At 39.6% G+C, this 14,118-nt stretch overlaps 1 protein-coding gene across 2 annotated transcripts in view; it reads left to right on the forward strand.

Annotated features, from left to right (window-relative positions):
* Positions 1 to 14,118, forward strand: part of adam12b (ADAM metallopeptidase domain 12b) — a 96,244-nt gene that overhangs the window by 14,232 nt on the left and 67,894 nt on the right. For both annotated transcript variants that reach the window (XM_075478437.1, XM_075478438.1), the window contains exons 2-3: positions 3,079 to 3,200; positions 7,108 to 7,181. In XM_075478437.1, the coding sequence (XP_075334552.1) occupies positions 3,079 to 3,200; positions 7,108 to 7,181 (196 nt within the window). The remainder of the gene's footprint in view (positions 1 to 3,078; positions 3,201 to 7,107; positions 7,182 to 14,118) is intronic.

Below are 14,118 nucleotides of genomic sequence, written 5' to 3' on the forward strand. Positions count from 1 at the left end.
TGATTGCAGGAGGTCTCTGAAGTCCCACTGTGACGTCTATACTTTCTTTTTCTCCCTAAAAACATTGCCTTTAGATTACCCCATGTCCTGCATCCACATGCTTTGACCTTGTGTAAATTATTTTGTTCATCTTAAGAGAGGGACCCAGTGATAACACTCCTGATAAAGAACATGAATTATGAGGTGTGACTGAAAGGCAGCATACTTTGTTTCTACTTTTGATTTAAGGGAATGCAGATAATATCAAACATGCATTTTTTTTAACATGTTATGGCAGCATAGATAGCTGCTCTGCTTAAATCGTCCCAACAATAAAAACATCCAAAAGAAATAACGATCAGTATGTTTTGAAGTAATCTATTATTCTTGAAGTAAAACATAATGAGAGTATATTGAGATGGATTTTCTAAGTTAAATTTGGCCAATTTTGTTTGTTAATTTGCTGACTGCATCGATTACCTGTTTATGTTCAAGACGGATTACTAAAATGGCTTTCACCTGCTTTGTTGGATTATCAGTTTTCCCTAAAATAGTTTTTGTTTGTGAGGCTCTTTAAAGAAAGAACATGTGGGAAAGATGTTTTGGCTGCCAAGCAGAACTTGTGTTTTTTAGATGAATGACCCTCAACTGATTCTCCCTTGTGTCCAATATGGAGATACAACTGTGGTTGGCTTAGCTTCATGAAACTCTGCAGAAACCATAGGGTATTAACCCAGTTTTAGTTTGAATTTAAAAGGTTCCCAAAGTGGATGAAGCCCAGATGAATCATCATGAACGTTAGACTTCTTTGCTGTTTGAAGGGACTGCTTTTTTGTTGGGTGGCAATGACAGATGTTGCATATTCAGGCCATAGTGCACACAAAAAAACCACACAGTATACTTATTAATTCACATATAAAAGGGGTCAGTGTGCTTCACACAAAGTGCTTGCCAGAACATCAAACAGCATTTGAAACCCCAGAATTATTGAGATGACGTCCAACATCGAATAAGCACACTTACCTCACTCGGTGGCTGGTCAGGTGTGCAGGGAACAGAGAGCAGACCTGATATCAACTTTGCTGTCAAACTCTTCCAGCCATAGTTCACTCAATTTTATGTTTTATGTGTTGAAACTACTGTAGCGGGATGAATGCCATCAGAGAGGAGACTTACAAGAGCTCTCTGTGGCTGCAGATTTTCAGAACAACTATAAACCCATTTATCCTTAGATGTGGTGTGAAAGCACATGCCACAAACTAGTTTGTTTTGTAGTTTGTTTATCCCACCCCGGCTTCCAGTCTCCTGTCTGAATTGCTATTTTTTAATGAACATAAACTTGTTTAGCATCTGAGAAATTTGGATAAATTGTGAGAGACGCCGTTGGATGTCTGCCTGACTCTCCTTTTATTGCTCTTTCTTTAACAGAGCTCTAACCACTGCCTGTGGTCTGGTCCGTCTGTCTAACGTGATGTTTATGCAAGGCTAAATCTAACAAACTACCATCGGCACATGTTGAGATATCCCATTAAAATGCAGGAGGTCCCTTTTATGCCCTTGTTAACTCGTTATGCACAGTGAATCAATAGAGTTTGTGAATAACTGAGAGCACAGAGCAGCCGTTGTTAGACCGCTTTATGTAAGAAATATAATTGTGATTCCAATGGCGACAGCACATCATTTTATCATCAAAGACCTGGAGCATCAAACTTTCAGGACCAACTGCCTTAACCCATTCAGACCTGATGCGCTGTTTGTGAGTTTCCACCTTTCTAGTCTGCATCACATCATCACTTTCGAGACATGTTGATAAACACAAGAGAAGAATCAATGACTTACAATAAAAGGTGAAGGTTTAGTCTCTCCTATGGTTTTATATAATGTTTCTCATTTCTTTAAAGGCCAAGAAATAAAATAATTTTATGGACAGTTTCAAGTTCTCAATAAAAACCTCAAGTTTTAGCTGGTTTATTAAAAAAAGTCACATCCCAGAACCGGTTAAACTTAAAGACACTTCCAGGCCTGGAGAGGAGATGACAAATCTCATACTTACATATATCTCATACATACATCTCATACTTGCCCTCCACGTAGTACTACTGAACTCTTCTTCTACCATCAATGACATCATAAATGCATGTAGAAACACAGACGCTGCATCTGCATTTCTCCTGGGATTTGGAACGAAAGATGAAGAGATACCCCCCCCCCAACTCTCAACCCATGCTCTACTCTCCGTCTCTGCAGCTCATATAGGGGTTTGTAACATTTATTGGGCTTCACAAACCTGCTGGGCCTGCTATAATACAGACATGCTCAGTGAGGCCACAGGAGCATTAAGAGCAGACTCAATTGTCTGTGGGAGACAAAAGTTAAGAGAACCACTGAGAGAGATGGGGGAATTCTGACTGTGATTCCCACATTCTGCTCCAAGCTCTGATTCAGTTTATTATACCCCATCCTATCTTTATACTATGCACCGCATGCGTGCTGTAGCGTCTGCCTCCTAGGTGAGCACTCAATTATCATTTAACTGACTTGGAACTTTTCCAAATTGAACTAAGAGTAAAAGTTCAGAAGAGAAGAGAAATTCTATGTTTTAAGAAAAGTGGAAGGAAGTGAGAAACAGCGATGGAGCTCACTGCCAGAATCCCTTTCTGACCTACTATATATGAAGTTCAAGAAGAACAAATATAAGAAGTATAAGAAGTGGGAAGGTCAACTTTATCTTGCTAGCTTTTTTTTATCAGCATTTCTGTCTGGAGACACTGCAGAGGCTGAGTAACTCATGAACTATGTGTGAGCATCCATTATTGATGCCGCGCCTGTGGCAGAGGTCCTTTGGGGCGCAGCACATCTACTCACAGGAACAAAAGTGAGCTTTTATTCTTTCCCAGAAGCACTGTCCACAAATAATTTTTAAAAGTGCTGTGCCATGTGTCACACTTCACTGCCTTTGTTGCACTTATTGTGTCCTTTAATGATTGAGGATATTACAGAGCAGCTCCGACCCATGTTACTGGCCTAGCCTTTGTCTGCATGCTATGCAATGAGACGCTAAATTTCCTCATCCATGTTAATCTGATGGTCTTTTCACAGGAAGTAGTCCAGATGAGGCTGAGGAACGAGGGGGTGCAACGAAACCACAACGTTATGAGACCACCGTACCTATGATGCTGAAGGGCAAAGAGCGCAGACCACTCTGTCTGCTAACATCTGGGGTAAATACTCACAAGACCATTTAGCAGCACTAGCTCATTGGTTATAAGCTGGTTCAGATGGGGACTAAGCTCACGTCAGTGTACTTCCAAGAACTCAGCCAAGTACAGATGCCTGGCTTTGTGCACAGTGTATGACTACCTCCTCTGTTGCCTGCTTACCCTCTGACTTGGGTTCTTCAGAAAGTCCCTTGTTTTTTGCTATGTTTATCATTTTTGTTATGTTCCCTCTTGTGGTTTTTGTTCGCCCTCACACCCTCTCCTTTGTTCTGTTAAGTTTGCCCAGTATGAGCTTGCCCTGGCCTGCATGGAAAACGGATTCTGAAATTATGCCTGAAACAACAAAGCCTTTGAGAAAGTTTTGAGGTTTTGAGGCCTCTTTGTAACATCTTGCTGTTTGAATAATTTATATACTGGAACACAATATAAATAAGATTAAAGAGATGCACACATGAAGTGAAATCATCCCTCCCTGAATTGTCTGGATTTGTGTTCTCTGGCAGTAAAGAATTTGTCCTGCCTGCTTCAGCTTATAAAGGAAATGTTTGAAACCCTCACTAAAACTTGAAGAAACTTTTCCAGAGGATAGAAATGCGTAGGCGTCAAGAACTCCCTGCGCAATCATTTTTCCTGGTGAGAGAAGTCACCATTTTAGTGAGCTGTTTGTTCCCAGCCTTATTCCTCTCTCTCAAAGTCAGTCAGAAGAAGGCCAGTGGTGTTAATTACATGAACATCACAAACATGTCACGTAGGCAAGATGGAAATGAAACTGAGCTTTATGGATTTAATTATGCATCCGTTTTCCAACACATTAGATATCCTTTCCCATCAGCTACTGCTGACATTAGGTATTTTTTTTGTTAAGATTTTATAGTATGCAATCTAGAAATTGACCCTCCTAAATTAAATTGACCACAAGGTCAGGTGGTGATTGTCCGACTGGAAACTGCAGTAAACCTCCCTGGATAACAGATTTATACTGTAAAGAGGCTTCTTGTGCCAATAGGTTATCAAGAAATCGTAAAGTATAATAGAATCATGACTTGCTGTCTTTGCTGGATGGGTGACATGATTTGGACTCTCCAGACTCACACACAAATACACCCTTGCAGCCTCCTTTGCTCAGAAGCACAGACCAAGTTACTCTCAGAAAGAGCTGCAGACGGTCCAGAGGCTTGAAAACATCAGTCAGTAGTGCAAAAAAAATCTCTGTGAAAGAGTACACAGTAGGATGCATTTGAAATGTCAACGGATTATATGTGAATCTACATCCATTCCACCCTACGCACAAATATGACTATTTCAGTCTCTCTGCTGGATGATATGCATGATTTTTCTGTTTTTCTTTTGTCTCTTGAAGCCTATGTTGCTTCTGTCCTTCTAAACGGACTCTGCTTCTCTCTGATAAAACCTACTTTCTGTAAAGCATGAAGCCACCTTAGGTCTATTTGATGAGAAATTGCTGTTTGGAAATTTGAAAGAGGATAAGATCTCAAAATGACATTTGACATTGTGAGCAAACTCCCCTGCATCACTGTCACTTCCTGAGTTTTTGGAGCCATAAATCGGCTGCATCCTGTTGTCATCACAGTTCTTCCTGCATCGAAATACAGTTTTTCTTCCAAAGATATTAACCTCCTGTGCACCAGTTATTCTTAACAGAAAAATGCAATTTTAAAGGTAATTTTACATTGTAGTAACTGTGGGAACAGAAACCAATTGGTTCATCTCCTCACAGTGTGACAAATGAATGGTGGCTTTTTCAAAATGCCACAAGTGATTTTCCTCACAACAGCATGGATGTAAATTCGGTCAGCTCGCAGTGGAGTTGCAGGTGTGGCATCTGTCGTCTTGACACCCTTCAGCTAAGAGCTTACTGTGGCTGTTCTTTCTACTTCAATTACCCCTTTGCAATAATTAAAAATGCTAATTTATAAACATGCAAATCATATTTGAACCATCTGCTAATGGTGTTGGCAAATGCATTGCCTTTCCCATTGCATCTCCATTGTAAAGGCCACGTTGTGTTAAGGTTGTAACATCCATCCATCCATCCATCCATTTTCTAAACCCACTTAATCCAATCCAGGGCTACAGGGGGTCTGCAGCCTATCCCAGCTGTCATTGGGCATGAGGCAGGGTACATCCTGGACAGGTCGCCAGTCCATCACAAGGCCACTTAGACACAAACGAGACAAACAACCATCTACGCTCTCACTCTCTCCTGGGGACAATTTAGATTCACCAATTAACCTGCCATACAAAAAGCTACTTTCTGCAGGTTTACTGCTGCTGGACTCCAGAATCACAATGTAGGAATCTTTTTTCATGAAGTCTTTTCTACGATGACAAGATCACTTGTCTCATTAGCTGAACTACATTCTCAAAGCATGGTATGACCATCAAAATGTTTGAACTCAATGGTGGTGCTCTTGGGCCCAATGCTTATCCTTTCTTTCACACATTTGAAGAAACCATAGAATCGATCGCCAGAAGCTTTTTTCTTTGTCCAGAAGAGCTGTTGTGTGTCGATATTGGAGAGTTGAGTCATCCCTTTTGAGGTTCAATAGAGGCCAGCCTTGTTGAGTGTATGCAGGGGTGTTTTCCTTGGGAGGCTATTGTCATGACTTGCTTCAATTTGTGACAATATCCTTGGGAGTAGATTACATAAAAATTCTGGAGGAAAATGACCGGCAGTCCACAGAAAATTTGCCCTTGAACAACGAAGACCTTCAAACAAGGAGCCCATTGAAAATGAGATGACACATCTCAAGTAGCTGGCCTTTCACTCTAACTTGTTTTCAAACATCACAATTCTGATCATAAAACCCATTAAAAGCTAACCATTATCTATCCCAGTTAGATAAACATTGCCATGCAAACAGCATTTTCTGATCATCTTAACACAAAAAATGTCACAAGTCAAAGTTATTTGGAGTAAGCATGAAGGCTTTAGATGAGCTCAATACAACAGCTTAGGAGGACAAAAGGTGAGCATTAGTAATTAATTTGACTATGCTCTGTAACATTGAATATCCTACATACAACGCATATAAACACCATCATTGGAATACTGTCTCTGTAAGAGGAAGGTCAGTACAATTTTGCTGTGCATGTACACATAGCTAATGATTCAAAAACAAACAGCCAAACCAGAAAACTGGCATGGCTCCACCTGAGTCCACTGAGATTTTGTTGGGGGAACTAAAGATCAGAGCTTAAAGGCTGCAGATCCTTAAGAATGGTCCAAAAAATTCCAAGGGAGACACACAGAAAGCTTGATTGTAATTAAAGAGCTGCTTTGCTATTGATTACTGAAGTAGGGCATGAATGGTTTGCAATTGTATTTCATTTCAATTAATGCATTGATAATTAACAATCCTAACACAGTGTATTTTTATTATTTGTCACTTGTTTATGAAATTTGTAACAATATTTTGCTAAATTGATTCTAAATTGATTTAGAAATAATGTATAGTATGAATTAGTTTGAGCTTAGCTTTGTATGGATATATATATATTTATATATATATATATATATATATATATATATATATATATATATATATATATATATATATACATGTAAATCCCTCCAGCGACTAGTATGTAGACAGAATTCATTCCAGGAGATAGGGTTTTGCAAACAACTTAGGGATTATCTTTTCATGACAGTATGGATAAAAACAAAAGCTTGGTTCAGTTTACCCTCTTAGTCGTGCACAGACTTGGGAAGTGTAGGATGTGGAAGCTCTTATCTGTTCCTCTTGTACCATTGTGCCTTGCATCCTTCCTAGTGCACAGCCTGTGTTTGAAAGAAAGGTAAAGCTTCACACAAATGCTTATCATAGGCAGGATGGTTGAGATCGGGGAACCACCTCATCACTCCTGATTCCTTTTTGTGTTACAGATTTATCCTGCGTCACTCCAGCTGTTGGTACTCGCAGAGGGTGAACAGCTGATCCTGTTGCTGAAGAAAAATGAGTGAGTTCTCCTATAATTCACTGTAATTCTCTATCCATACTCATCATGAGCACTGGGACGGAGGAAACTTGATATTTGTTATGTTAATCACACACAGAGCCAAAAGATAGAGCTACACTCTTGATTGTGAATGATGTGCATTATCTATGCACATGCAGGAGGAGTTGTATGGGTCTGGCCCATGATATTGTATATTCAAGGAGGGAGAAATAATGTGTCCCCTAGTGATTGGAATCTTTTATTGTTCATTCTCTCTGAAGGGCTGAGAGATGAAAGCTGATAAAGTAAAAGGCTGAAGAGAGCTCTGATGACTTCTTTGCTTTCCCTTGCCTCTCATTACTTCTTTCACTTCCATACTGTGGAAAATAACACAGTGAACTCTGAAACAAGGAGTGGGGATCATGTGGAGTTCACAAATATGTACAAACACTCACATATACTCATGCACAAACGGTGTCTTATAAAGGCAAGAAAGATTAAAGTAAAAGCAGAAGACTAAAACAGCTCGAATGTCTAGTTTTACCAGAATTATTGTGTGTTTTAAATTCAGAAGAAGTGGAGACATAGTCATTTCCCTTGCTGCTTGGGCATGCAGATATTGACCCTTGATTTGATGGACTTGGTCCACAACTGGTCAGACTCACTGGTGACACTAGACATACTATTTGCATTAAGGTTGACATCCGACAAATCTGAAATGTCATGAATCAAAACCTAAAAGAAAGAATTTTTGAATGAACAACTGAGCATACTCTTCCAACACTCATGAAAACATTTCAAAGTATTTGCAAAAGACACCAAAATATTCCCCTTAGAAAAACACTAACCCTTCCACCCCTTGTTCTCCATGTGACCTGCAGTGACCGCAGCATCAGCTGTGAGTCATAAGTCACTGGCCGTCACCCGCCCGGGAGCATTCTGCCATTCCCATCCGGCCTGTTCACTGTCAGGCCAGATGTGTCCTCTGATACTACTTTACCAGTTCAGCCAACACAGAGCTGGTGGTCTGTGACCTCTGCGTGTGTGTTGTGGCGAGGGTGCATCCGTTTAGTCTGGGGCAAGATGAGGGTACATGACAGAAAAGGTTAGGAGTGACCATAACTTTCGGACCATCATAAAAAATCATGTCAATTGCACCTCTAGTCTTTTTTCTTTGATATTAAAAAGTAGCAGCTAATGTTAAAATATTTGAGTCAGTGTAAGTATTGTTTTTCTTAAATTAACTTTATCATATGGCTAAAACCTTGTGTCTCAATGTGTGTTATGCAGAAGAGAAAATTATCAACCTGTCTGTTGCCTGAGATGTCTTCAACAATACTAAAAATGATTCTACATTTCTCCTTCACTTTAATTGGATACTTCAAGAGAATGAATTGAATTATAAAGGATAAAGCTCTGCAAACAGCTGCAAATGTGGCTCATTTTGAAATAAAAGATTTCAGAGTCGTGGGGAAAAAAACAAAACAAAACAAACAAAACAAACTTCCCTGTAAGTGTTGGTGTTCTAGAGGAGAGTACATCTGAATGCAGAGAATAACTTAGCGAACCCTCTTTGTGCTGTGCTTTGCTTTAATCTGCTGAGCACATTCAGTTTGTTCATTTGGCACCGCTGCAGAGCACAACTGTTCCAAGGCCAGTGTGAAATTATCTCGCTCCTCACGAATATAAACACACTACCAGAGCCAATTAATAAACTGTTGTTTGTCAGCCCCTAAAGCACTGTAACAGGAAAACTTGGTCAAAATAAGGCAAGTGCATTTCTGTGGAGAAGAACCATCAGTCAGGGTCCGCTATGCATGTGTGTGTCTTTGGTGGCATACTCACAACCTAAACGTGGAGTCGCCTTCAGTTTTTGCAGACTTTTTAAATTTAGGTTTATTGCACATGCGACTGAGCTTTAACTGAAGCTGATTTCCCTCGGTGGAATAGGCCATCGCTTGTGTGTTCCTGCCAGCTTCTGGGAGAAAACCATCTGAGTAAAATAAATGTGTTTTAGGTTAGCAAGCTGCCTCTGAATTGTAGAGAGTTTGTATCTCTTCACCACTAAACGTTGATGACAGCTTTCAAAAGAAGAGCTCTGCGCCACTCAGGTTTGTGAATGTTGGAGCCAGAGAGGTTATTTCAAAGTAAATGTTTGTACTCTTAACTCTGTTAGCTCTGATTTAGCCCCTTGCCAGCCCTGTTTCCAAGCAGCATACCAGGGAGATACTTAGATCAGCAAAGACTTTATGCCACTACATGTTAACCTTTTTTCCCCTGTGTGTTTTCTGGCTGAAAACTGGCCAGTTTTCAAAAGTGGCTGAAAACGTTTTATTAGAGCAATGGAAATGGCCATGTCATATTTAATATTTAAGTCTTGACGTGCTATACAGTGCAAACGGAGCTGGACAGACATGCAGACTTGTGCCAGCAGCTGCAGCTTTGAAGTATAGCATTGATCAATGGCACAGTTGTCTGGGTTCGAATGATTAATGGTGGTCGTATGGGACATTCCACATTAGTCTTGATTAAAGACTTCAATAACGTTGTCTGGGGGACCAAGAAGCTTGTCTATGTGTGCGTGTGTGAGGAAAAAGAGAGAAAGAAGTAGCAAAGATATACAGCTGGACCCACTTAGTGAAGTATTGTACAGTAGGTATAATCATTTCTGGTTTCTAAAGCGTGGGATTATTTCAAATTGTTCCGTTTTTCATTTTATTATTATTTCATTTTTTTATTCTATTATTAAGAGATTGCATATTTTATGCACTGAGTAAATACATAAGCAAAAGTATTGGAATTTTTTTGTTTGCATATGTAAGCCTTACAAGTTAAGAAATAAAAGCCTTACAGTAAATACTTTGGCCTTTATCATATTGATATAACATTTGGTGTATTGAATTAAACAGCTTTTTGTTCCATATTTTATTGGTGTAATCTGTAACTTGTTGGGAAAATGTGTAAGTTCTCCTTACAAAAAGTATAGTTTAGCTTTAAAGATTCAATTATGCAAGAACTGCTTAAAACCTTCAGAAGTAAACTAAAAGCATCTACGTAATCTGAAGAAACAATAGATGGGATTTCATTATAAATTACTTAGAGATTGTGTTGCAGACATTTTCACTGAAATTAGCATGTTAACCAGCCAGCGCCAGCCCATTTCTTCTCGTAAAACCACTATTGACCTTAAGATGAGGTGCGTTGAAGTATTTTCTAGTCTAACCTCAATCTAGCATGAGATGAACAGAAAAGTGGAACTGCCTAACAGTGGAGAAGTCCCTTTTAGTACCATTTCTTCTCTACAAGTCTATGATTTCAGCTTCTCGTCGGTCATGCTGAAAGCCAGAGAGTTAATAGTCCAGGCAAAGTAGCATTTTACGACGGACTAATTGTAAAAGAAGTTTTTTCAGCTTATATCATTTCTATGAGGTGTCCAGAACAACATACTAAAAGTCCTAAGAAATCCTAGTTGGGGAAATATGTTATATTCTCATGAATCTGAGATGTATGCCAATACGGCCAGGCAACAATACACCTCAATGGGGCTATTTTTTTTCCTTTACTCCTATCAAAATGAAACTTTACACAATGAAAGTACCCACGAACAGTAAAATTTTCTGTACTACAAGTTTCTTTGAAAATAAATTGTAATATGCAAATGAGCTATACACTAATCGAATATGCCCAAAATACATCCAAATAGGCCTGATTTTTTCTTTTACTCCTACCACAATAAAAGTTCACACAATGAAAGTGTACATGAAAAGTAAAACATTTTGTATTAGAAGTTTCTTTGAAAATGAATTTGAATATGCACATGAGCTCCACCCTTATACTAATTTGCACAGGCAGAAACACCATTCATGTATGACAAATACATCGGCCCAATCTTCATCCAATCATCCTACTGCCAATGGGTGATGGCAATGCTGCTCTTAGACTGGCCTCTAACCTGAAAACTGCCTGGCTTGGTAGTACCTGCCAGGGGTATAACCCCCGCCGGTATAGTCTTCAGTGTCACGGAGGCACACAAGCCTCCCCACCACAACAAGGTAACAACAACAGGGGAGGGTTTTTTTTGTGTTTTTTAATTTAATTTAATTTTTTTTTTTTTTTTGGTTATTCTAGATTTTTTTTATTTACTTATTTTTTATTAGTTTTTTTCTTATTCATCTGATAAATCAGGCAACTGTGAGTTTGTGCAGCTAATACCACGACATTCTCCGCAAATGGCAGTGCAAGGGAGTCCATGTCTTCTGCATGTGCATTTCTTTGTGCTGCAGTCTTTCCTGCAACTACAGCGGACTACATCGAGTATCTCTGGTGGTGCTGCAGGCTGATCTATCATTATTGGCGTAAATCTCCCATCCAAAACATACCACCCCCAGTCTTTTGGGTCCATATGTTCACTTTCCCCTTTCCACTCCATTATCTGGTAAAAGACCCGAAGACTGTGGAACTTTGCAGCTGTTGATGTTGGAGGGAGAGTTTGAGGTTCCACTGGAGACGAGTTCTGAGTGGCTTTCTCACAGAATCGCCTGTATCTCAGCATATCCAGTGATTCATCTTTTTCGCCCCCATACAGTGATACCAGAACTTTCTCACCTGCTGCAATAATGATGCCTTTTCCCACATGTTCCTGTGACTGGCTGAACACCTTAGCTTGTTCAAGAAAGCTAGTGTCATTCTTGACTTTTTTCAGTGCCATTCCCTTTCCTATGCCAAAAAGACGAGATGTAGAATCACAGCCTAAAATGGCATGGATAAAGAGGAGATTGTCACACACCTTGGGACCAAGTAACTCCTTCATTTGCTTTATGGACCATATCCGTCTTGTTTTTGTTGCTTTCTTTGGTTCTGGTGCCAGAAACAGCTCCTGTGCATTCAGATCAGCATGATGCAACAAGAGTACTAACAAGTCTGTGTCATCACCTACTAAGACTGTGTCTTTTGTTCTGGCAGAGGCAATGGCAGTTTGAACAATGAGCACATCTGCGTCATGCTTTGCATGGTCTGTGATACATCCAGCCCTCTCAAGTTTTTCACTGAGATAAACCAAGAACCGTTGTTTGTTTTCCTTATTGTTAAGGAACTGGTCCTTTTTGGATTGGATGATCATGTCACCAGAGAAGTGTACAGTTACACCAGGAGTAACACCTGTTCGGCGCAGTTGAGTGGCATTTTTTATTGTTGGTTCTTCTTTGTAGCCATCAAAGACTATGACAGTAGCCGTACCATATTTCTGTGTGACATATCTGACATAAATTTGTTGCCAAATGTTGCCAAATTTGTCAAAAGAGTGGGAAAGCTGAGTTCTCAGTGGGGTCCCACTCCCAAGTTGTATCATGTGCATACGTGATACGGGCATATTCGATTAGTGTATAGCTCATTTGCATATTACAATTTATTTTCAAAGAAACTTGTAATACAAAAAATGTTACTGTTCATGGGTACTTTCATTGTGTAAAGTTTCATTTTGATAGGAGTAAGGGGAAAAAATAACCCCATTGGGGTGTATTGTTGCTTGGCCCTACTGGCACACATCTCGGATTGATGAAAATTTAACATATTTCCTCAACTGGGATTTCTTAGGACTTTTAGTATGTTGTTCTGGACACCCCATAGAAATGATTTATGCTGAAAAAAAATCTTTTACAATTAGTTCCATTTTTGACTCAAAAATTAGTTACTTTGCCTGGACTATAAAGAATGAAAGAGTAAACACGAAAATGGTTGAACTGTCAAAATGCCGGAAGGCCGTGAGTTGAGCTGGCAGTCAAGTGTAGCATGAACCACCACTTTCTTGCCAAGCTTCCACTTCCTTGCCTACTTATAACATCCTGTCCCCTGGCAACCAGCATCCGCCAACACCAAGGAAATCAGTCCTGATCCTTGAACTAAGCCGAGATTGAATAAGCATGCAGATGGTAAGCAGCATAGTTCCTTTGTTGTAACTGTATCTGGTTGTATTTCATGTACCATTTAAGCTGTGTCCACCAGTCTCCACCAGTTGTAGACATAGACTGTGGGACATACAGTCAGCTACAGCCACAACAATCAAGACAGAAGGTTTGCAAATGTTTTTGCAAAACTCAACATACTTGAGTCACATATTTAGCAGTCTAAAAGCCATTATGATCTAATAGATAGGATATGAGAGAGGGGTAAAAGAACATTAAATGAGCTGAGTCGGTGCATTTTTGTTGACTGAAGACAGGGAAAATGAGGCTTTTAGAGTATCTGAAATGTTTATTCTGAAGCAGTTTCTGTGGAGAAATGACAAAATCCTGAAAAAACTATAATCTGCTCTGCTCACCAAAACATTTTACAGCAACTTCAATAAATATCACTGCAGCATGATGCATAGCAGTTATGTCTCATAATTATGTTAATAAATATTATAAATCTATTAAAGTTTAAAACAGTTTAATGCCAAAAATGTTACAGTTGCAGCTTTTTAGAAGCTGTGTGCCATCATTCTGGTTAAAGCCTAGGACTCTGAGAAAAAATAAGTTTTTCTACTTGACTATTTCTACTTGACCATTTTAGTACTCCACGTTTCAGCTGCATTTTGCACATTCAGCACAGCTTATTTACTCCGTGCAACACGGCAGGATATTTATCAGATTCTGACGACGTGGACGACGACTTTGAGTACGATGGACGTCCTTCCTGGAGTAGATAAGCTGTGCTGCAGCGGTGCGCGTCAATGAAGTCATCCCACTAGACGCATGTGTTGAAAGCCCCCTATAAGCCCCCCGATATCCCCGCTAGCCTCACTCCCGTTTATATGGATATACACGGATCTTAAGTAATCTAAATATCCTCCGAAGGACGCCGACTTTCACAAAACTGTTATCGGTTAGTAGACAAACGTATTTTATGCCAGAAATAAGGTCCAGGTTTAAAATAAATTAACTTCCCCTTTAATGATATGCGTCTTTAACTTCTAATTTCT

This window comes from Odontesthes bonariensis, chromosome 2, assembly GCF_027942865.1.
Source record: "Odontesthes bonariensis isolate fOdoBon6 chromosome 2, fOdoBon6.hap1, whole genome shotgun sequence".
Taxonomy (NCBI): Eukaryota; Metazoa; Chordata; class Actinopteri; order Atheriniformes; family Atherinopsidae; genus Odontesthes; species Odontesthes bonariensis.